At 41.1% G+C, this 24727-nt stretch overlaps 1 protein-coding gene across 1 annotated transcript in view; it reads left to right on the top strand.

The window, feature by feature from the left end:
- PRKAR2B (protein kinase cAMP-dependent type II regulatory subunit beta) overlaps positions 1 to 24727 on the top strand; it is an 83142-nt gene that overhangs the window by 21323 nt on the left and 37092 nt on the right. The window contains exon 2 of the mRNA XM_061366269.1: positions 7037 to 7072. Coding sequence (XP_061222253.1) covers positions 7037 to 7072 — 36 coding nt within the window. The remainder of the gene's footprint in view (positions 1 to 7036; positions 7073 to 24727) is intronic.

Raw genomic sequence — 24727 nt, 5'->3', positions numbered from 1 at the left:
ATGCCTTCTAGCAGCACACCCTTCTTCGAATGGAACCAGATCCCTGTGGGTGCAGAACCTACCCTTTGAAGATCTGTGGGTTTTCTTCCTCAAGACAAAACAGTGTTTTGGAGTGGAATTCAGAGTCCCCTGAGATGTTAAGGTTTGTTTATTGGGAATTTTGGTGGCAGGGTTGCTGTCTAACCTTTCAAGTTCTTTGGCTGAGTGTTACTCAGCATGCACCCATGTGGCTGCAATTTACCTTTCTCCTTTTGTAAAGGCCCAGTGTATGTGCTGTTATTGAATGTTTTTTATAAAAATTCATCTTTTGAGACTGACTTATTTGGTGAGGGGAATTAATAAAATAAATCTTACTTATTTCATCATTAAAATATACCATTGCTGTTAAATTTCCAGAAAATTAAACACTTATTTAGAGAGCTATGCTATTTAACTACTGTATTGCAAGGGCTGTTTGTTTGTCTTCTGAATGATAGTCATGTATTCCCTGGGCTCATCCCCTATCTTCATTCCTCACAGTTGTCACAGCCTTTCACAGAGAAAAGATGAGAACCATTCTCCACAGGCCTGACAACTCTCTCCTTTGTCAGAGTAATTTCTTCAGACTGTCAGTGAACGTGCTAATCCAAGTCTGATAACTGGAAGGAAGACTAACTCTTTGGAGTAAAATGAACTATTTCTAAAGTTATTTCAACTGTAAAGAATTTCTTAAGGAATATAGACATATATATTGTGCAGTTTTATTACATAATTTATGTCACTTCATTTAACAGCTTGATTTTATCATCTTCCTAAATCTGTATTTTAGTACTATTCAATATATAGAGATTCTAAGCAAGAATATACCTTCACTCTGGGTATACTGACTGTAAATAGAATCAGCTGTCAATTCTCCACTGGTAAATTATCTGTTGTGGATTGCCTGTGCCACTGCTGCCTGTGCTGATTGTGCTGCCTTTACACTCGGCTCCAGTGCTGCCGCTGCCCCCTAGCTGCCCTTGCCCCAGAGCGCCTCAGGTGCCCCTGTGATGTGCCTGCAGAACTCGCACAGAAGCCTCTGGCTGGAGTTAATTTGGGAAGACAGTTTTGTTAGCCTAGGGTCAGCTCCAGCCGTGCTGAGGCTGCAGCAGTGCTGGAAGAGGCACTCATCCCCCCTGCTGAGACTGGCTGTGGGTGAGTGACTCCCCTCGTGAGAGGACACAAAGTGGTGGTGCTTATCCTACCCTCCTTGAGATCTGTGAGGTCTTCTTAGTGTAAAGGTACATTAACATGTTTGGATTATCTTATGTCTGTCTCAACCTCTGAAATAATCATTCAAACAGAGGGGCTCCAATTTATTATCATCCATGGTGTCTCCATCATCCATTGTCCTGGATGGTGGAGAGTTAGCTGTATTTTACCCGTTTGGGACATAAACCCCAGTCTGACTAAAGCATGTATTTTAGAAAGGCATTAATTTAGTTTTGATTTTCTCTTGTTCTGATCAGTTCATTCTAATTAATAATCTGTTTATGAAAGAAGACAAGCAAATGTTAATTTGCATAATATAGGCATGTAATTGCAATAGGCATAATTCAAGGTATTTCTGAAAGCTGCTGGGCCTCTGAGAAATAGGTGAGCTTGGAACTGAAAAAGTGGAGCCTGTAGTGCCCATGATGCTCATTGGATGAAACTTGGCCTGGGATTTTGAGATGAGTGACGAAAAAATGTGTAAACCAGGAATAACTTCAGTAATCACTAGAGTTAAATGGTAGAAAATCATGCAGTGGGTGAGTCTCCTGATGGTCTCCATCCACCAGAGTGGCTGTGGGGAGCTGGGTGTGCGTACCCTGGCTTGGGTACAATTGGGCTACTATGCAGGACTCAGCCCAGAGTTGTGTACTTTTCCTGGTTTGCAGACCTGCAGAAGGCACCAGTTTACAGGTCTGGTTGTCAGAGAGTGCTTGAGCACATCCTTAGCAGCCCGAAACCTTGTGTTAAATCCCAGGCTGACAGACCCTGACTTCTTAGGGAGGCTGCATGGCTAATGTCTGTGACATATTCAGCTTATTCCATGTGACATTAATGGCACAAGAATCTCTGTCAGTTTCTGAAGCGAACTTGACTTTGAGCACTTAAATTGGGAGCCTGCAAAAAGGGACAGCTTGAGCTATCGGAACAAGTTAACCATGCCCAGCTAGGGATCCTTTCTTATGGTTGCCTTCTTAATCTTGGTGCTTTGCAAACAATCCTATAGGCTCTCACTTCCTCTTCTAGTTAAAAATTATGCTGCTTTTATGGTCTGTTTCACAGGGGTATTGTGATAACTGTTCAATGCTCATAAAGAATAGTATGAAAGGTAAAGCACAGTGGGGCAAGGAGCAATGGTTGGACAGTTGAGTGATTGAAAACTTTTTAGTGCATGTTGTGTGTAGTTTGATACTATTTTTAAAGCCTGGAAGAGATGTGTCAAACACTTCAGCCTCTAATAATTTATCAATTAATCGTTTATTTACTTGATCTGTATTGCCAAAATATGTTAAAAACTGTACTTTTGTACAGTCATCTGAGCAAGGGTTTGCAACCATGAATTTCAGTCGCCAGCAGGTAACATCTTAGATGGTGGAATTCTCTCTTTCGTAGCACTAATAAAACAACCGTAATATTTCATGAAAAGATTGATGACTTGCACAGTCTCAAATGATAATTTAATTAAAACTTCAAGATTCAAACATCTCTAATTTCAACCCCACCTTTATTATTTTTCCCCTGTTTAAGTTTGTAATAGATTTTGGTTGAGATAAACTAGAACATGAAGAGTCATGTTTAATATTGGAGTGACACCATGCACTTAAACGATCCTCTGTGCACACCAGTACGTTACTCGGTTGTGGTGCAGTGCTCTTTCTCTTGCTCTCAAAAAGGTCGAGTATCAGGGGGCGTTCTGAATTTATCCGCATGCCAGTTTACCCTTTATTGGGAAAATATCCCTGGATTTTGCAGTGATGAGGTTTTGCAATCGGTGGTATATGTTCGTTATACATTTTGCACAAGTCTGGGGGTGTGTGTGCATGCTGTAAGTTACTGTAAGCAGTGTTTTTTTTTCCAGCAAGTTGTTTCATTGAACCATTCTGAGCAACCAACCCTCAGCACAATGTCACCTTTAATATAAAGTATATTTTTGCCTCAACAACTTCAATAGCTGCATTAGTACTGCCTCAAGCCCATTCCCTTCCAAGTTTATCTTTGCTGGAATACTATGGTGCTGTGAACTGATGTGTGTCAGCAGTGTTGCAAGTGGCATATTGTCAGCGATGGGGTAGCCCTCTGACAAGGCTGCCTGGGTTTCTCCTGGGGAGCATGTGTGTGCATGTAGCTTGACTTCAGCCTTGTGAATCAGGACAGTCATCTCAGTCCAATCCTAACAGTCAGCCTAGCCCAGAACTCTGTAAGCACAGTGGCTAAAAACAGATATCCAGGGAAATGATAAGCACAGGCAGAACAAGTAGGGCTTCTTCCCTGGAAAGCTCTCTGCTGCTGCTGGTGCTGTGTGGCTCCAGAAAGAGAATTTAATATCACTCATTAAATATTTTTGCCATTGATTTGTCTGTTTCTGAGCCAAGACTTTCACAGAATCATTAGGGGTGGAAGGGACCTCTGGAGATCATCCATTCCAACCCCCCTGCCAAGGCAGGGCCAGCTAGAGCAGGTTACACAGGATCACATCCAGGTGAATTTTCAATGTCTCCAGAGAGGGAGACGCCACAATCCCTCTGGGCAGCCCTTCCCAGTGCTCTGCACCCTCAACGTAAAGAAGTTCTTCCTCATGTTGAGGTGAAACTTCTTGTGTTTTAGTTTATGGCCACTGCTCCTTGTCCTGTTGCTGGGCACCACTGAAAAGAGTTTGGAACCACCTTCCTGCCACCCGCCTTTGAGGTATTTATCTGCACTGAGATTCTCTCTCAGTCTTCTTGAGACTAAAGAGGCCCAGCTCCCACAATTTCTCCTCATGAGAGATGCTCCAGACCCTTGATCATCCTTGTGGCCCTCCACTGGACAATCTCCAGTAGCTCCTTGTCTGTCTTGTACTGAGGAGCCCAGAACTGGACCCAGTACTCCAGATGTGGCCTCATCGGGGTCAGTAGATGGGGAGGATCACCTCCCTGGACCTGCTGGCCACATTCCTCCCAGTGCACCCCAGGATACAATTGGCCCTCCCAGCTGCAAGGAAACACTGTCAGCTCAGTCAGCTCATCATCCACCAATAGTCCCAGGTCCTTCTCAGCTGAACTGCTGTCCAGCAAGTCAGCCCCCAACCTGTGCTGGTACTTGGGGTTGTTCCTCCCCAGGTGCAGAACCCTACACTTGCCCTTGTTGAACCTCATTAGGTTTTCTCCACCCAATTATCCAGTCTGTCAAGGTCCTGCTGAATGGCAGCACATCCTTCAGGCGTGTCAAGCCACTGCCGCTGCCCCCAGCTTTGTATCATCAGCGAACTTGCTGAGGGTACATTCTATCCCTTCCTTCAGGTAATTTCACCTCCTCACATTTTGAAATATATTTATTTGTTTTTAGTAGCACCAGCAAAATTGTTCTTGGACTTTCTTTGGCCCACCTTACCATGCTTACCCTACCAGGCATCACGGTGACCTGCTTGACCATGCATCTACTTTGTAGTGAAAATACCCCCTAAATTTCTGGAGGGCTAACGATTCTCTTGAGAACTTCTTGCAAGCTAATGCTTCCATCTTTCTGGGCAATGAAAGTATATTGTGATCTGCTACAAGAGAGAGTAGTTCAGCTTGCTCCCTAACAAAGAACTGTGGATGCTGCTTCTAAATCTCCCAATAACACATATGGGCTACCTTCATGAAATCCCCAGTCTGGGAGGAAGGTTTTGCCTGGTTGCTGCTCAAGCAGTGATTATTCACAGGAGCTCAAAAATAGTTGCTTGTCAAGGTTTTGATATTTCTGCTAGTTTTTCTTATTTTTTTCCTAATGGTAAATAATTTGTAAAATTTATTGTAAAATAAATCAAGCTTCCTTCAGCCAAACAGAAGAATGACTTTAGAAGTATGTAGCTGGAAAAGGACTTGTCTCTGACAATCCCAGTGACTGGTTTCAAAGAGAAGTAGCCTCTGAATTATGTTAGTTTTGTGTTAGATGTGCTTTTTTAATATTATTGGTAAAATGCACTGAGGTAGCTGTATAGAGCAGTTAAATCTTCGTATTTACAGCTGAGGTATGGAACTCACAGCCGAAGCCAAATACACTCCCTGAGTTTGGGAAAAGCTTTTGAACAGAAGCAGAATACTGTTCTACAATTTCTTGTTAGAAATGTGTCCGATTCCAAATATTTTATTTTCTTTTATTTATTTTATCTTATTGTTATATGAGCAGATGTGCTGAGAGCTGCTGATTTACACGCTGGAGGTAACAGCTCAGGCATCTGATGGTGACAGTCATGACTAGTGTCCTGAAACTAGTGTAACCCTAGCAACTAAATGAAGTTTGAGGAAACGGCCCGTTATATTACAAAACAGCAGTTGCATAAAATATGGTGTCTGCTGTAATAAAAGAAGTGTCTCAATTCCTTGGGTTTTTAATAAAAAAAAACCCCTTCAAATATTGTTGGGGGGAATTAGAATTGATGTTTCAAAAAAACTTTGCTGGTTATGCTACTTGCTTATCTATGTGTCTTGCTTATCTATGTGTATGTTTGGCATTTGTGAGAGCTTGTTCACCAGAGGTTTCCTTGCTTATGACCAGCACCCTGAACCCCTGTTGTTGTGTTTCCCAATGTATTTCTTGCCACTTGGACCTGTCACTACTGTGTTTGCACAAACTGTCTGCAACTATGATCCAGACATTGTAGCTTTGCTCTGGTTCCGTGGTCCCCAAAGGACTAAAGTCAGTTTGTGTCTCAAGCTGTAATTGTCTCTTCTGTTTTCTCAGCATTCCCCCCCCCCCTTTATCTTGGCTTAGATGTTCAAGAAATGGTGCATAACTTCCATGTAAAATTTAAGTGGACTAAAAATAAGAAATATAAAAGTTAATTTTTCAATTCCATATAAACATTAGGAGCAATTTTAAGATTGAATATTAATAAGCACTGTAAGGGTATACATTTTTAATGTAGCTGCTGCCCACATTTGAAATTAGGTCATTCAGATTTTCTTCTTGCTGTTTGTTCCAGCAGTTAATGCATAGCATGAAAGAAGAGTTCAGGTTTTATACTTTGTGTTTTATACTGATCAGAAGCAGGCTGAAGGTTTTCTTTGGAAGGCAAAACATACAACTTTATTTCTTTCTCTATTTTATCTCTAGTGGCTCTGGGAGTAGCTGGTAAACATGGAAATTAAATAGAGACAACACTGTGTGTTTTGAGATGTTTTGCAGTCTCTCCCAGTTGGAAACAAGACAGGAGTCTGATTCCAAATGTTTGCAGCACACAGCTGGAAATGTGCCAAGATGGCACTATAAAACAGTCGTCTGCACTGTAAAACTGGGGTTTGGGCGGGGTTGGCATTGTTACTGACTTACCCAAGGAGTTCTAAAGGTTAGTCAAAGCAAAAGTTATTTTTCAGAGGGAATTGCAAATGGTCATTTTCTCTACAGGAGTATCTTTGGTGCTATAGGTATATAGTACCAATAGGTTCTAATAGGTGTATTTTGTGAAAGTAAAATTAATTCTCTTTGCATCCTTTTTTAATCCATGCTTGCATCATTGTAAGATGCCAATTTCTGTGCTCTCACTAAATAATGGAAATGCAGAGCTAAATGCTTCACAGCTAGTTATGAACAGCAGTAAGTAACAGTAACTCTTAAGAAGCTGAAAATGGTCTAGAAAAGTTACTGGTTACTACCTGCCACATGTTTTACAAAGTTGCTTTTAAGTTTAGGTGTGTCTGAACATGGGTTTCAGTAAAGATACAAAAATAATGGTTAACAGATTCTTGTAGGTGTCACGCTTTGAATGAAGTATCCCATTGTTATGTTTAAAGTATGTTAGACTATTACAAAAATAACCTAATTGAAATGTTGTGTTTTCTTTCAGCTCCAGCGGTAAACCGGTTCACCAGACGGGCATCAGGTCAGTTGGATAAAGTTGCATGTTTCATTGGTCTACATGATAGTTGAAACCTAATGCTGACAGTGACTGCCATATAAAACATAATACACCATTAACCAGATTTCTTTAAAGATGACTAACTCAGGTTAATCTCAAATTTATTGTCTGGTTTACTGAAAAATGCAGCCAAGGTTCCAGGTCACAGAATGTGCATGAAGCCTTCTTGTTGCTGTGGAATTTGAGAAACCTAAGGTTTTCTTTTTTCTTTAAAGAAAATAATTTTAGTCCTAACAGAACTGAACTTTGGAAGGAAAAACTGAATGTATCTGATGCAGGGTTACCTTGCTTACTTACAGACATCCTGAAACTGCAATTTGGTAATCAACTGTACACGAGAAGATGTACAACTGTGCTAGAAATCTCCCTGTGTTTTTTGAAACTGGGCTGTTTTGTGTGTGTGGTGTGTTGTTCTGTTGGGCATAGCTGAAAGATCAGGCCCTAGAAGCAGCATTGCTGTGGTGGTGGTGGTGTGTGGTGCTAGGAGCACACCTACCTAGCTTGGTGCCAGTGTATGTATTCTTCAAGTTAACTTGGTTTGTGCTGGCTCAGAGGACTATTTACCGTACTCCATCACATGTAAAAGATCCCTCCAAATTATGTATCATTAAAAATCAATATTCGTGGCCCCTCCTTATTGTTCTACTGTATGATAGCCTTTAGGTTTCATTTTTGAGGGCTTCATCTCCTGAAGCATGAAGTCCATAACCTAAGTTTTTTTTGTTTGAAATAGTGTGAGTGTGAAAGTGGGGTGTAAAACTAAACGTAATGAGACTCATGACTGACTCATAAGAGTCTGCAGAGCAGGAGATGTGAGCTGTTCCTAGTCATCTCAGTATGCTGAGTTGAAATCTAACTCTAAAACACTTTCTGTTTTCAACTGCAGATCATTTTTGGTAAATGTAAAAGAGTTTGTATTCCATAATGCAGTAAGGCTACCAGACTTATAATATTGCTAGTTACAGCCTGTTGTGAAATGAGTGGTTTAGGGTCACTCAAGGAATGACCATCAAATGTATTATCAAGAGCAATTTTATTATGACTTAAAGGTACAACTTAACAAAATTCAGTGACAAGGTTCAGTCTGTTACTTGTTACATTGATGAAGCATCCAAAGGAAGAATGAGGTAAAATCAAACTAAAAATGATTGATACAGAGACTGAAGGCACAAAGGGAAACCCTCCCATTGAGTCATGAGGTTCAGAATAGACCCCCTTACTTTCCAAACTACTGATGGAGCTAGGTGTGGCTGGACCTAGTCTTAGTCTCAGATGCGATCAATAGTTTGAGTCTAGTGGAATGTATAAAAGGAAAATAGAGGTAGAATCAAGCTGATTTGTATAGAAACTGAAGATGCAAAAAGGTATGGGAAACCCTCTCATTAAGTCACAAGGTTCAGAGTGGACCCCTTGCTTTCTGAACTCCATATGCAATGGTGTATATATATATATAGTGGAAGAGATAAGGAAATCCTCCCATTGGGTCATGAGGTTCAGAATAGATCCCCTTGCTTCCTAAACTCCCAAAGGAGCCAAGATGTGGCTGGATCTAGTCTTAGTTTCAGACCTGGTCAATATTATACATCTAACAGGTTACAAGTGTACTAATTCATCACAGGGGGAATTTTACACATCTTTAATCTAGCAGCAGTTTACAGTTTTAAGGTGGATCTTACAAAATAAGTCAATAGAATTTACTACACTTGCTACTGCAGCCTGTACACACATACACTCTCATGCATACATAAAGACATACAAAGGTGTCTGTTAAAAATTACCCTCAAGGTCAGTGAAATATTCACATCTAATGTTTTGGTATTTCTCACTGGGCAAGAGTTTAGTCTCTAGGAGTGGGGGGCACTTCAGTCCAGGTGCTGTCTCTCAGTAATGGTCCTCCAGTTATGGCAAACTTGAGAGTTTAAAAACTCTGAGAGGTATCCCACTCAGAGGGAGATGCTGGTTGCAGCCTCCTGCAGTCCTGGAGACCTCAGAGGACCACTGCTGAGCTGCAAGACAGTTTGCTGTAGTCATTAGTAAATTTCCATCCTGACCACAACCTGAGTCAGTAAATACTAGAAATTTTTCAAAACTCCATTAACAATGGTGCTGTTCCACTTTGACTACGGTCAAGGGAAGGAGTATTCTGTGGCTGTCCAGGGATGACTGATTATCCTTGCTCTTGCTTCCCACCTTAGCCAGGGATCCCTAGTATGATCACTGCCTCACTCCTTAGCCATGTGCAAGAGTTCCTGGTATGTTCAATGGATGCTTCACCACCCAACTTATTGCACAAAGATAAAGGCCTGATGGGAATTCCTGAACTCACAGAGTGGTTGAGAGAACTGAGGGGGGGGAAGGGGGCGGTTGAACCACCACACAACCTCAGGCAGACAGTTCCTTTTTAGTATAAAAATATCAGTGGAGATCCTCAGGATTACTAAGGAACTGTACAGAAAAATGAAGGTTTGCATTTGCAGAATTGGTGCATGGCATAGATAGCACAAAGTAATAAAATGTAATGAATTCCAAATATTCACATGTTTTAAGTAATGGCAGTACTTCATAAGGTACTGTAGCATGACATGAAGGAATGATTCATTAACTAGCACACAGTAAGTGAGCAGAGCTTTATGCAAATTATGTTGCGTGTCTTAAGGATAAGATTTACTGCCAGCGATTGATAGCTGACTTTAATGAGTGCAGTCCTTAGATGTGTGATAAGCTTTTGCATTTCACTAGGAGAGTTTGATTGTTTGAAAAGCTGGTACTTGCTCAGAAAAAAAAATAAATTAACTCTTTCTAATATTCCTTTGAAAGAAAGCTAAAAATATGTTAGCCTGATTTTTTATTTTTTTTTTTTTGGCACAATTATTGGAGAAGTGATTTCTATGAGCAATTAATATTTCATGTGTTTTGGTCTTGTTTGGAGAGATAAAATAGACTTATTGTATAGTATGGTCCAGTTATATAGTGTGGTCCAGTTATAAATCGTGTGAGTACAGTTCAAGCTGGAGCAAGGTAATACTGCGTTCTACTATGCATACTATTTTATTAAGTTTCTAGCAGCTTTAATAGTCAAAATGATTATTTTTCAATCAGGAAAGCTGATGAAAGGCAACAATTCTTCCTGCTCCTCTTGATGTCAACTGGAGAGGTACAGTACCTTTAAGAAACTTGATTGATAAAATATAAAATTAAAAATATGAAGAAGATTATGCTGATAATACAGACATTTTACAGGGGTGCTTGCAGTCCTAACTGTATTTTGGATGCTTTAATTGAGCAACAATTGTTTGGTTGCATTAAGGTAGTCAAGATACCTTGCAAGTGGAAAAGCCAGATAGTGGCTGATTTTTGTATGCTTGGTACCTTAATAGCATTCTGTAATTGAAGTTGATCCTTATACTTAGGAAATGAGAGGCTGACTAAATGAAATGTAGGTTTTTTCTCAAATATGGAGTTCTCTTAATTTTAGGCTACTTATCTAACAGCGATGTTAAAAATTTAAATGTGCAAAATTGTTTTCTTGGGTGTTTCTGGAGATTTACTTCTGATGACCATTACTGCAGGTTAATGATGAATATTCAGAGAACTAGCTGTAGTACGTGGCTTCACATTGCATCTGATCTAGTGATATTCCAGACTGATCCTGAGTGTGACTTTTAGGGTCCCTGCCTTTGTCATGCCTCTGCCCATATGTTGTCTCTTTTTCGCTTGCATAGATCTAGGAGTTGTGCTTTCTAAGGGTTCACTGATATAAAGAAAACAGAAATACAGAAGGTTTTGGTGTGTTGAATTTCACTGGGTCTTCAACTGACCTCTGATGTGGTTCCCAAATAACAACATCTGAAAGAGGGGTAGTAATGACTGCCTTTAGCCAGTGGTAGTATGGAGAAAGAGCTGAACCACTGACATCAATTGAGGCAAAACATTCAATGATACCTGCAGCAAAGGCTCCTATACTATTCTGCTAAAAGCTGCTTTTTTAAGCTCTTGCAATGATAAGCAGGGAGAAGCTATGAGATGACGTATTTCTTCACAAAGAACAATAATTCTCTGCAGTGGATATCTTGATTTTGATGTTTCTCTTATTCTTTGGATAATGCCTAGTATTTTACTTGGTTGCGTAAGACAGTTGTTTTTCCTAACAGAGATAGAAAATAAGAAGTTAGAGTTTAATTGCTGAAGCACCTGCTGACAACAATATAGGAAGGCATTTATTATTTAACAGCTGTTCCTGTTAACATGCTGTGAATGTATTAATGTACTGTCATTGGTATGTAAAGGATAAAGGCATAAGTAAACTAGGATCATCTAATTGTTCTTTTATTTCAATTCTCAAAATTTATTGAATTACCTAATTTAGTATCTCTTCTGTGTGTTTATCCATATGTGTATATATCCAATGTGGGCTCTATACGTAAAATACATGTGTACCATAGTGCTGATGACATAGGTACTTATGAGCTAGTTAATAACGCGTTCCATTGTTCTAGGCAATGCACAAAGAATAATAGGTATCACAGTCTTAAACAGAAGAGTTTAGCAAGAAGAGTAGGTTAAAAATACTTTATAGAGTTAGAATGAACAATGAGACAGCTGCAAGTAGTTAATCCCTAGTTTTTGTTTTAAAATCTGGTGGGACTGAGATGAAGAGAAAGGAGAAAAACTGTTGAGGCTACCAAGAGACTCAAAGGCTAAGAAAGTAAGGGAAGGGGGTAGAAGCAGCATGAAATGCAAGAGAAAGCTGTGAATATGTTCATGAGGTGAAAAATGAGTGAGAATTCCTGAACAAGATGAGGTAGCCAAGAGACATGGGTTTTTAATATAGACAGATACTTTCTTGCTATGGATGAGATTAGTTTTAATCCATCTAAGTATGAGACATGTAGGGATGAAGAGCTAAGGTGTTTCTGTATGTCAGCAGAAGGATCGGATTCCTGCTTTTCAGCATCTTGATGGATAGATAAATGAGTAAATTATCTCGTTTAATACTGGCAGGAGTTTAGAATAATGCAACAAAACCAGCATGGGCTTGCTACAGAATGAGCTTAAATTTATGCTTGGTTAATACAATTTATAGAGGCTGTTTATACCCATTTACTAGGATTATCTACAAATGTATAATATCATCTTAATTAAGAAATAGATAACAGTCTATAAAGTTACTTTAGTTATGTATCTGCTTAAGCTTCTGAAAGAGTGAATAGAACCTAACTGAGGTTGGGCAAACTAGCCTTCTAAAGCCAAGAAGAACTGGTAGATAGGCTTAAGGGCATCTTCAGAGCATCTCTTATTAACAACAGAGAGAACTTCCTCATTCATTTCTCCCAAATAATATCTAACTTCAAAATACCATTTTCATCCTGTGGAAAAGAAAGAAATGAAGTTTCAAATAGTCTCCCAACTAAACAGGAAAGAGAAGTAGCTTTATTTGCCAGTTTCTCCATAAAGATCTAAACAAATATCATTTAAACATTGTCAACAGGAAGATTACATCAACACCAAACAACATCAAGCTGTGTCATTCGGTTGATATACTGGAGGGAAGGAATGCCATCCAGAGTAACCATGTGAGCTGGGCTGATGCCAACTTCATAAAGTTTAACCATGACAAGTGCAAGGTCCTACACCTGGGTCAGAGCAATCCCATACACAGCTACAGGCTGGGCAGAGAAGAAATTCAGAGCATCCCTGTGGAGAAAGACTTGGGGGTGCTGGTGGATGAGAAAATGAACATGAGCCAGCTTCAGTGTGCGCTTGCAGCCCAGAAAGCCAACCATATCCTGGGCTGCATCAAAAGGAGCGTGACCAGCAGGTCAAGGAGGTGATCATGCCCCTCTACTCTGCTCTCCTGAGACCTCACTTGGAGTATTGTGTGCAGTTCTGGTGTCCTCAACACAAAAAGGACATGGAACTGTTGGAACAAGCCCAGAGGAGGGTCACGAGAATGATCAGGGGACTGGAGCACCTCCTGTATGAAGACAGGCTGAGAAAGTCGGGGCTGTTCAGCCTGGAGAAGAGAAGGCTGCATGGAGACCTCATAGCAGCCTTCCAGTATCTGGAGGGGGCCTATAGGGATGCTGGGGAGGGACTCTTCATTAGGGACTGTAGTGATAGGACAAGGGGTAACAGGTTAAAACTTAGACAGGGGAAGTTTAGATTGGATATAAGGAGGAAATTCTTTCCTGTTAGGGTGGTGAGACACTGGAATGAGTTGCCCAGGGAGGTTGTGAATGCTCCATCCCTGGCAGTGTTCAAGGCCAGGTTGGACAAAGCCTTGGGTGATATGGTTTAGTGTGATGTGTCCCTGCCCATGGCAGGTGGGTTTGAACTAGATGATCTTAAGGTTCTTTCCAACCCTAACTATTTTATGATTCTATGATCTAGGGAGAAATTGGCTTAGGTATGTCTGGAATAAGCTTGCAGTCAAGGTGATAACACTATTATGGAAAGAACAGAAGGAAGCAGAGAAGGTGAAAACTTTCAGGCTTCTTCTTCATGGATATTGGTGAGGACCTCTCCGAAGAAAAGAGATAAACACATTGGAAGTAAATAGATGCTTACATTAAACACCTACTGCATCAGCCATCTACTGAAGTGGGGGAGAGAATCTCACATGACAGCAGAGTAGATCCCTGTGCAACAATTTTTTTTTGTTTCTTTACTCTGAACCTTTTTACAATTTGCAGTTGTTGAAAACAAAAATCTTTTTTGCCTTTACACACATTGCTGTCACTTGTAGGTGCATGGCTGATTAGCTGAAGAAGAAAGGCTGAAAAGGAAGGAACAAAGATGTTTTTTATGGTCTGTGAAAAACCATGTGTTTAACTCATTTAGGGAGTACTTGAATTTGAAGTATTTTTCAAAGTATTTTCTGTACTCAAGTACTGTGGTAATTCCTGACAAAGGACTGTATTTAGTGGCCAATCTCTCCCCCCCCCCCCCACCTTTTTACAGAAGTATGGAAGTGTCTCTAAGAACCAAAATGATTTTTTCTTAACAGATTTTAGGCTTACAGAACATTAACAGTTTAAAGAAGAAAAAAGGAGACGTAGCATTCTCTTTATTCTGAATTGAGATGCTCAAAAGTGATACTAATGGAATGGTCTAATATAGGTGGTAGTTAATTTGAACAGTAAAGAGGTTCAGTTCGCTTCTGCTCAAGCCTTGCAGTTATTTAAATGTTTTCCAGCAAGAATTTCTGCACATTAGTAGTACTTTCCGTTAAACTTAGCAGCAAACACTGAATTGGAAACCTAACACATTTTCAGCCATTTTACAGTTTTCAGAAATAAGTAAAACTTTTAATTGAAACACATGTGTTAATTTCTAAGCCACACCTACTTAGTGGATGAGGGAAACACTGTGGATGTTGTCTACCTAGTTTTAGCAAAGCCTCTGGCACCATTTTCCACAGCATTCTCCTGGAGAAACTGGCTGCTCGTGTCTTAGATGGGTGTACTTTTTGCTGGGTAAAATCTGTCTGGTTGGCTAGGCCCAAAGAGTGGTGTTGAATGGAGTTAAATCCAGCTGGTGGCTGGTCACAAGTGGTGTTTCCCAGGGCTCAGTACTGGGGCCAGTTCTGTTCAGTATCTTTATCAATGATCTGGATGAGGCGATTGTGTGCTCAGTAAGTTTGCAGATGACAGCAAGTTTGCAGATGACAGCAAGTTGGGCAGGAGTGTTGATCTGCTTTGAGGCTTTGCAGAGGGATCTTGATAGGCTGGACTGATGGGCTGTGGCCAATTGTAGAAGGTTCAGCAAGGCTGAGTGCTGGGTCCTGCACTTGGGTTATCACAACCCCATTCAGTGTTGCAGGCCTGGGGAAGAGTGGTATATTTTGCCCTTTCAATGGCACAAAGCTCTTTGCAAACTAACGGGTTCCCCAGAAAAACAGAACTGTACTTAATCGTCTGTTTTTTAACTAAGGCAAAAATAATACTTACCTCAGATCTATCAAACAGGGATTCTCTCCACCTTGCCTGTTGTATCAGAAACAGTGTGGCCAGCAGGAGCAGGGACTGAGCCACATGCACACTTCCTCACACACAGGTCACACTACCAGGCTGTGCCTATGGTGTGACTGACCTGCAGGCCTTCCTGCCCAAGTTGGTTCTGACCTTGTCAAGCTAAGATGGGTGTTCTCAACTCCCTGTCTGAATGCAGAGGGCTCTCGCCTCTGCCTGGCATATGATAGGTGCCTGTGTTTTGGCACACACTCAGATAAGATGAGGGAGGTTCTGCACAGCCCTCATAAAAGAGGAGATCGGGAAGCAAGTTTGCCAGAACAATTTATTCTTCATCTAATTCTTCATCTTTGTATAAGCTGCCATTAGGATCAAAGTGACAAAATAAAAGTTTGGGGCTTCATTCTGAACAGATGTGTGGACTGTGGATTAGTCATGCCCGCAGTAGCATTTATATATACATATATATATATCACTGCTAGTTTTCAATTTAATTATTTCTACAGAAAATGTGACAACCTACTTAAGAAACACTGAGGAATTTTACACCATTTAGACCACTGGAGCCCTGTTGGTGAAGGAATGGCTAATTGCTTTCTGAAATTATAAGTATGGAAGAGCGTAAGTGATATTAAATTCCATTTTAAAATATAAACTAGTATTTAGGAAGAGCAAATCAATACTGTTAGCCAAGAATAGACTATGCCCCTAGGAACAGTGTTTCATTTGTAATTTCAATCTACTTGAATTACATTTTCTTAAAGAGATTGGCATCCGCTTTCCTATGGCATCTCAAAAATTGTCAGAGAAAGGCAGCTAACTGAACTGCTATTCCCTTTTATAAAATAAGGCAGAAGCTGGAGTTGTACCAAAATTAATGGTGAGGAATGAAGCAACTGTAAAGTCCTCTTAGAAATGCTCAGGTAGGAGGCAGTGTTGTTATAGAAGCAAATGAAGTCATAGTGACGGAAGGAAGGAGAATAAAGAACTTCATTGAACCAGTAATTCCAGTGTAGTTCTTCAAGCAGAGTTACTGCTTGTTCTGAGTGATGAATAACCCCCAAATTGAATTTAAATGATGTTGGACTTGTCTTTGTTACATGCATATAGTCCATAATTTAAAATGCCCAGTCCTTCAGGTCTTTTCAATAAATGGGTGTAGTCAGGTGGTATCTAACAGTAATACAGAGGTATCTAACACTAAAACTCAGCTAAACACTAAGGCTGCCATTAAACAGTGAAGAAAACCAGATGAAAAAGTGCTGTCAGAACTTTAGGGTGTATCTACATTGCATGACAGAGCACAGTAAAGAAGGCACCGAAGCTTATGGCAGCACATCAGTGTCACAAGCTGTGGCTTACTGGAGGTCCTGGAAGCAGAACATCTTCCCTATGTTCAGACTGCTGAAAGGATTGTTGGACTGTGCTTAACTTCTCTGGGGCTGCAGCTGCCCATGGGTGCAGACATAAATTGTGTATTGTTGTGTGAGTGAACATGCCTTCTTTTACTTCGTGCTCCCCTTGCAAGGCAGTCACCGCTTCCATTTCACGCAGCTTTCCTATACAGCTGTGCCTCTTCCACCATATTCTGTAACAGCAACTGCCTTAGTTGCTAATTGCTGAGAACACACTTTCTTCTTTGTGATTTTGCACAAATGCATTGCATATTCTGTAGTCTCCAGTCCTCACAGAGAATATTGTCTTTTCTTATTGTGGTCTCTTGAAGTTACCATCATTGTAATACTTAAGTCCTTTGTGGACCTTGACAAATTACGCAACACCCATTTCCATCAATGAATGAGTAGTACCCTGAACTTGTAGGAACTGGGGCATTGATATTCAAGTCAGAATGTGTATCACTAATTTTGCCTGCATCAGAAATGGAATGCCCTACATGCATTCCCTGCTTTCTTTCTATGAAGCACTTAGCATTGCAACTCTGACAGAGTGTAGCTTTAATTCTACATACACAGCAATTTAAAGATAAGGTGCTTGTCTCTCTTTGCCGTGGCATGTCTGTACTGTTTTGTTTTTTTTTTTTTTCAGTGTGCCATAGTGAAACTTACAATGAAACTTGCAACTTATATATTCCATCTTATATATCCCATGGCCAGTATCACAGGGAGAAATGAGCCACAGAGTTTTCCCAAGAGTAGACTCTGGTATCAGGTGCCACAAGAGGTGGTGGGACTTGTCTCAGGGCCGATCTTGGGCTGCTGTGTAACAATATAGGCACAGTGCACTGAGCTGTAGGCACCTTATAGCCACTGGATCAGGGAAAGTGCTGTGCTTCCGTCTGTTCCTGCTGAAAGCACGTGTTTAACTCTTGAGAATGAAGAACTGATTTTCTTGACTTGCCACACAACGCTTTTGGGTCTATGGAGACTTAGCAATAGAAGCTGTTTCATACCCAATCTATAACCAAGTGATCCAGCTTCCTTTCTTTAATTTCTCTAGTATAGCTTATTTGCTGTGCACTTCAGTTTCTGCTGCAGATGCGACAGTCAGAAAACAAGACTTTTAATTTGCTCAGCCTAGTCTCCACTTCTGTTTTCTGGGAATTTGAGACAAGTTTCTCTAGAAAAATGATGTAGCAACATGGGTTTAGGGAAGCTTAAAGAGCATGTACATTTGCTTCCCAACGCCAACCACTGTTTTTGTTCAGAATGTCTAATAAAATAACATGACATTAAACATGAAGTACTTGTTGCTTTTGTTGCAGATCTTAAGAAGAGCTTGTGTGCTCAGAAGCTTGTCTTCCTCCTTCCTCATTCAGTTGTTTTAGCTGTTCTAGTGAAAGATTCTGCCTATGAAACTTCTCTAGATCGCATTTCATCTATACTGTAACTATTCCATGCCTAAAATGCAGTTGGACAGTAGTATAATAATTCAAAAGTAAACAAAATTTATGCTATCTGTATGCTTCTGGAACTTTTAAGCAGTTCATTTTTAATGTTCATTTATTCCTTTATGAAACATTCAAAATCTGAAACACAGTTTCTAGCAGGTTGTATCAAAGTGTTTCCTTGTATAGATCATCAGCAGAGGTTAAATATGAATTTTCCAGATCCATTTATGGAGCAGAATTACAGAAAAAGGCTAACTCTTGCAAATTGATGTCACGCCAGATTTTAGATGTGGTTATGCTTAATCTGTTTTGTCATAACACTAAGCTTAATAAAAGAAGAGATCTAGTAGATGCATACTATAAGGCAAAGACTGAGGTGGTGGAGGAAGGGAGGGGTAGTGGTAGGAATAAATACTTAAGTACTGTGCTGTGCGATAGGTTGCTAGAGGGAGGGCTATCAGTATTTGTCACAAGGAGGTGGCAGGGAAGGAAGGAACTAAACAAAAGGTGATTGGCCTAATTTTCGCACACACAAATATTTAGGCTACACTTTGGGGAAAACTTTCTAACTAAACACTTAGTGAAGCAATAGACCAAACTGCTCAGAAATACTGTGTTATCTCAGAAATGTAAAGGAAAGGTAAGATGTATTTTCTGCAGGGATAAAGGCGTAATTCATACCACAGCAGTGAATCATAGAATCATAGAATAGTTAGGGTTGGAAAGGACCTTAAGATCATCAAGTTCCAACCCCCCTGCCATGGGCAGGGACACCTTGCACTAAACCATATCACCCAAGGCCTTGTCCAGCCTGGCCTTGAACACTGCCAGGGATGGAGCATTCACAACCTCCCTGGGCAACCTATTCCAGTGCCTCACCACCCTAACAGGAAAGAATTTCCTCCTTATATCCAATCTAAAATTCCCCTAAGTTTTAACCTTTTACCCCTTGTCCTCTCACTACAGTTCCTAATGAAGAGTCCCTCCCCAGCATCCCTATAGGCCCCCTCCAGATAACTGGAAGGCTGCTATGCGGTCTCCATGCAGTCTTCTCCAGGCTGAACAGCCCCAACTTTCTCAGCCTATCTTCACATGGGAGGTGCTCCAGTCCCCTGATTATCCATGTGGCCCTCCTCTGCACTTGTTCCAACACTTCCATGTCCTTTTTATGTTGAGGATGCCAGAACTGCACACAATACTCCAAGCGAGGTCTCAGGAGAGCAGAATAAAGGGGCAGGATCACTTCCTTCGACCTGCTGGTCACACTCCTTTTGATGCAGCCTAGGATACGGGGTGGCTTTCTGGGCTGCAAGCACACACTGAAGCCAGCTCATGTTCATTTTCTCATCGACCAACACCCCCAAGTCTTTCTCCACAGGGCTGCTCTGAACCCCATGCTACGGGTGTTTGTATAGAGGCATCTGAGCCGAGTGCCAGATGAAGCCGGCTCATTGGCTGGAGAGGCTGGAATATCTCTACATTGCTCCGAGCATTCATTATAGGTGCTGGCAACTGACTGGGTGTTGGGATGGAATGATGCCCCCCTCCCTCAACACATCTAGTTTAAAGCATCCTTGACCAGTCTGGCAAGCCTCGTACCAAAACCCAAGTTCCACCAGCCCCCAGTAGACCTGGCCTCCTAAACTGGGTCCCTTGTTCCAGACACCCAAACCCTTGACTATGGCACCAGTGTTCTAACCATTTATTAACCTGGCCAATCCTCCTAGCTTTTTTAAGGTCCTCCCCTTTATCCTGGAGAATTGACAAAAAGACTGTCTGAGCTCCAGAGCCCTTAACCACCTCTTCCAGGGCTCTGTAGTCCTTCTTTATGTTCTCCAGGCTAAAGTTGTCTGTATCACTAGTACCCACTTAGAAGTGGTTAATAGTCAGTGGGACTTACTAGAGCAGGCAGCCTCTCTGCAACATCCCTGATCTGTGCCCCTGGTAGGCAACACACCTCCCCTGAGATTGGGTCAGGCCGACAGATGCGTGCCTCTGTGCCTTTAAAAGTAGAGTCCCCTACTACTACGACCCACCGCTTTTTCCTGGCAGCACCAGTAAAGATCTTCTTTACCAGTGCACCAGCCGGCTGTTTCTGGTATGAGTGCATTTCCTCATCAGCGCCCTGCAGAGCAGCAAAGCGGTTCTGGGCGGGGACAACAGGTTTTGGAGAAAGCCCCTTGCCTTTAATTGTCCTCTTTTTCTTGTTGTTGTTTCGTTTTTGTGGGGTTTTGTGGGGTTTTTGTTTTGTTGTTTTTGTATTGTTTTGTGTGTGTGTGTGTTTTTGTTTGTTTGTTTCTTTTTTTCTGTTGTTGCTGTTTCCCAGCTTCCTGGGTTAACGGCCTCCTTCCCTGCATGAGCTACAGTGGACTCCCCTGCACAGTCTGGGCCTAGAGCAAGCGTTTCTGCTTCCTCTCAGCTTCCCTGACATCCTTTAGTCTATTGACTGTCCCGCAGCTCAGCCCCTGCTGCAGCAGGACCTCCACCAGTGCTCACCGAGTGCAGCCCTGCCCATTGTGCACCTTTCCCTCACCGGACCAGTGCAGGCACTCTCTACACCCCGAGCTCTGCGCTGCAGCCTCCCCTCTTACCGGCTCTGCCTGGGTGCCTACGCTGCCACCGCCGGGGCAGCCAGAGCAGAGCTCCCAGACCGGGCCCTGGTCATGAGGTGAGTGCTCACCATCCTCCCTCCCCGCACTGCCTCGACCCGCCCTGTTTGCCGCGCTCCCTGGGGCAGGTTTTTACCCAGTCAGGGCTGGTGCCGCCCCTCCTGGCTCCGCCCCCTGTGAGTCCCTGCTCGCGTCAGCGGAGCTGCCGGCTCCTGGGCAGGTCCTGTCGAGGACTTGAGGCTCCCTCATGGCTGTTGCCGGTCTGAGTTGAGGATCTTGGACGCTGAGCTTCCCCCGGCTCCGGTGTTGAAGGTATCCTCTCTCGAGCTACTCACCTCAGCAATTGACCCAGTCGCCCCACCCGAGACAAATGGCTGTAAGTTGCTTGGCTTTCCTGCCAGCAAATGAAGAATCCCATAGGGATCAGCATCCCCTTCCCTCTCCTCCGGAAGTGACTCGGAAGACGGAGTGGATCAGTCTGGTTCAGAGCATGTGTTCAGAGACTTCCCAGCAGAGGCCTCATCATCTGCTGGTGCGATGCTCAGAGCTGGTCTCTGGCAATTCAAAACTGTGATTAATTTCATTGATACAAAATTATGTGCTGAATATTTTTGAAAGGTAATACTTAAAACAGCAGCAAAAAATTACTATATCCCATAAATAGGTGTATGCAGTAGTTTGGGAACTCAACACACATTTGTAACTCTCTGATTTTTTATCTATATGCTGTACATTCCTTGAAACTCATTTTATGTAGGTAACTAGTAAATAAGATGAGTACATCTAAGTGCCACAGTAGAGCTTGTGTCTATATGTTAAGCTGTTCCCACATCCAGGAGTGTATCCTCATCCATACTGCCATTTGGGAACAGTCCTGTTTAGAACTGTGGAAAGGGACCATGCTGGGACCTGGCTCCCCCTGCTTTCCTGGGTACTCTGGATGGCCTAGTCTGCTCTTCTGCTTGAGACTAGATAGGCATCTATAAGGAGATAAATTTTTTCCCTGTTATTTTAGACCAATATTTGGCACTCTAGTACTCTGAATGCTTTAATGTTTTATCTAACATTGCTTTCATGGCCTATCAAATGTATTATACACATAGAGGAGGTAATCTTCTTGCTATGTAACTAAGTAGTAGTGAATAAATTCAAAAGAAAATAGGTTTTTCAGACAAAATGGACTTTATCAAAATAAATACAGAAATGAGGCCAAATGTTCATATTAAACCAAATAAATACAGCTCTTATTTATCAGCAAAGCAGTAGTTTGTGCATGTTGATAATTACTGAATAAATATACTAAGATTTCAGTGTAATCAGCTCTCAGATGACAGTGAATGCTGTGAACCAGTTTATATAAAATACAGATTATCCTGTATTGTATTTTAATTTGTTTTCATTTTATAGCCAGGTTTTTCAGATTAATAGTTCTTCTCTTGTCTCCAATTATTATTTGGACATACAACAAATTTTACCTGTGTCTGACAACCTGTAGGTCGTGCTGTATTTTCTGTTTTATTCTGCTTCCAAGTTCACATTCACCATTGATAATCTCAAGAGATCCTAATAGCACCCCAGAATCTAAACATGATCAGAGAAGATAATAATCTTCCAGTGCTTTTATGGGGTTGCTCATAACTCATGATTTTGAAGGAATTAAAATAATTGCTATATTTTGAATCAGGGTGCACATTACTGAAAGAAGTAGGAAGGATTTTACATCTGATTTTGGAGCAGTTCTGTATTGATAGTCGATATTTAACAATTCTGATTTTTATTCTCTAAAATATTTTAGTATCTGTGTCTCTGATATGCTCAGTCTTCATTGCTGAGCTGTTTTTTTCTTCAGTATTTGTATTTAGATTAGGGAGATATGCTGCCTCCACAATAGGTGGTAGAGTATGAATCTGTAGGCTGTAGTATCTCCTCACCGTTTTTCCAAAACAATTCTTTTCCATCTGTGATTTCATGTGGTTTGATGTTAGTGCTATAGAAGATTTGTTCTGGAGGATGAGATGAATAAGGCAAGGCATGTTTTACATAGTGAGCTGTTCAAAATGGAATAACAGTATTTGTGGAACGTTTTGCTTGGCAAGTTTTCTTGAAGAACGCAATACTACAAATGGCTTGGCCTTTGACCTGCAAGTTTGGTTGAGTATTTGTCAAGTAGTACTACTTTTAAATACTGTGGAGCCAAAGAAAGGGGGAAATTGTATATTTAAATATCTCTGCTAAATATTGTGGTGTTTAGAACACCGGGTGCCATTTATGCACACTGCATAAAATGAAGAGCAGCCGGATGTTTTGCTTCCTAACTGCTCAATGTCAGTTCTGTATGTTTCATAGGGAGCAGGATGTCATGAGCGGCAGGGTGTGCTTCTTAGTTGTTTAAACAAAGTGTCTGTTGTCAAAGCACAAGTCCAAGGCTTTTCCACCATCAAATGCTTCCTACTTCTTGCACCCATGTGTAAATGATTGTGTGGAAAGATACTAAATGGGGTTTTGGAGAACTGGTCAGGCAGCTGTTACAGTAGCAAAGCAGAGATAGAGAGGAGTTAATTACACAGCGTGACAGTAGCTGATACACGGGATTATTAAGGGTCTAGAAGGGGAGAGCAGGAAGCCTATACTTGAGGCAGTCAAAAAGGAAGTGTTAAGTGGGGTTTCAAATCCTTTGTGGTACGCCTACCACGATGTGCCCAGCAGTAGTGCTTGTTGGGTGAGACACCCTCGTTTCCTGCACTGTTGCTTGTTCCTATCTCTGTAGAGAACCTGGTCTCAAAAGGAAGGAAGATTAAAATACATAATGATACAAAAGCTGTGCTACATAAAGGAGACAGAGACTGCTATTAGAAAGTGGTTTGCTGCAGTCTGACAGGTGTTAACCATATGTATCGCTATGTTAATGCTCTATACTTGCTGATGCAGTCATGCAGCCATGGTATCCTCAAACCTAACTCTGGATGCCAGTTGCTTGAAACTTCCCCAACACAACTTGACTGTGGAATGGTCAAGAATATGTGTATATTTAAAGTAACGGAATAAATTTATTCCTGTAGATGTTCTGGCCCCCATAAAGATGGAATATTGCTGTCACCTGACACAGAACAGAAAGCTGACAAACTTACATGAAAAGGAGTTAATTGAATTCACAAGTACATTTAGCTGGTCATGACACACAGGAGATCATAAACAAATGTACGTGGGACTGCACCTTAGATCACTGGGAATTACAGCTCAGGCTCTTGTGATGTTACAGAGCAGCAATGTAAAGGGTGTCTTGAATAAATAAAAGGTTAGAAATGAAATAATCTGTGTAATTGTTTTCTACTGTTCTCAGCCCATGGCAGTCTCAAAATACTCTGAGGATGGAGGAGAGTGTATGAAGTAGAGAAAGGACTAGTGTGTGTGTGCACATTCGGATGTACTTGCTCGTATGTATGCTTCTCTTCTAACTGTATAATAGTGAATTGTACAGTTTTTGTGGCATGTGTGCACACATTACAGGCATGGCACACAACCTTATGTTTTATGTTTTCTAGCTTTTTAAATTAGGTAAATCTAGTGGAATATTTACATAGTGTGTAACTGTTAGTGTAGAGACTTGCTTTAAGTGGAACATGGGGTATGTTCACTATTTTGTTACAAAATAAATTACTTGGAAAGATGTTTAATAATAGACAGAAGACAGTAATTGTATTTGTTAAATTTGCCTGAAAACTGTAATACGTTTTGTCACATACTATTGTTCATTTATGTATTCTTACTTCCTCAGTAGAATTGCTTATGTGTTTTCTTTCTCAGTACTTCTTGTGGAATCCTAATTTTGTTGTCTTCAAAATAATACTCATTCATCTCCTGTGGCAGGTAGACATTCACTTTTTTCTTTTATTTTTACTCAATTGCTATTGTTTGCATTGCATTTTAAATTTCTTTCATTCTGAAAGAGCAGACAAGGTTACAGGGATGCTAACTGGGTTTCTCTGACAGTTGCTGTGACAATGATTTACCAATATTTTTTTTTATTATTATTTTTATACTATTTTGGTGCTCAAGTTGAGGATAAAACCACTTGAAATTGTGTTATTGTGCACTGACATTTATTTGAAATGCTGATTTGAATTACAGATTTTTCTAGAGGGAATGTACCAGTCTTAGTTTTCATAAAAATTAGTTTATCGAGTTTCAGAAT

This window comes from Neopsephotus bourkii, unplaced genomic scaffold, assembly GCF_033783945.1.
Source record: "Neopsephotus bourkii isolate Nb327-2 ecotype Australia unplaced genomic scaffold, CSIRO-AGI_Nbou_v1 NB_1328, whole genome shotgun sequence".
NCBI lineage: Eukaryota > Metazoa > Chordata > Aves > Psittaciformes > Psittacidae > Neopsephotus > Neopsephotus bourkii.
The sequence above is the reverse complement of the archived record's forward strand: the minus strand, read 5'-3'. Positions and strand labels throughout refer to the sequence as shown.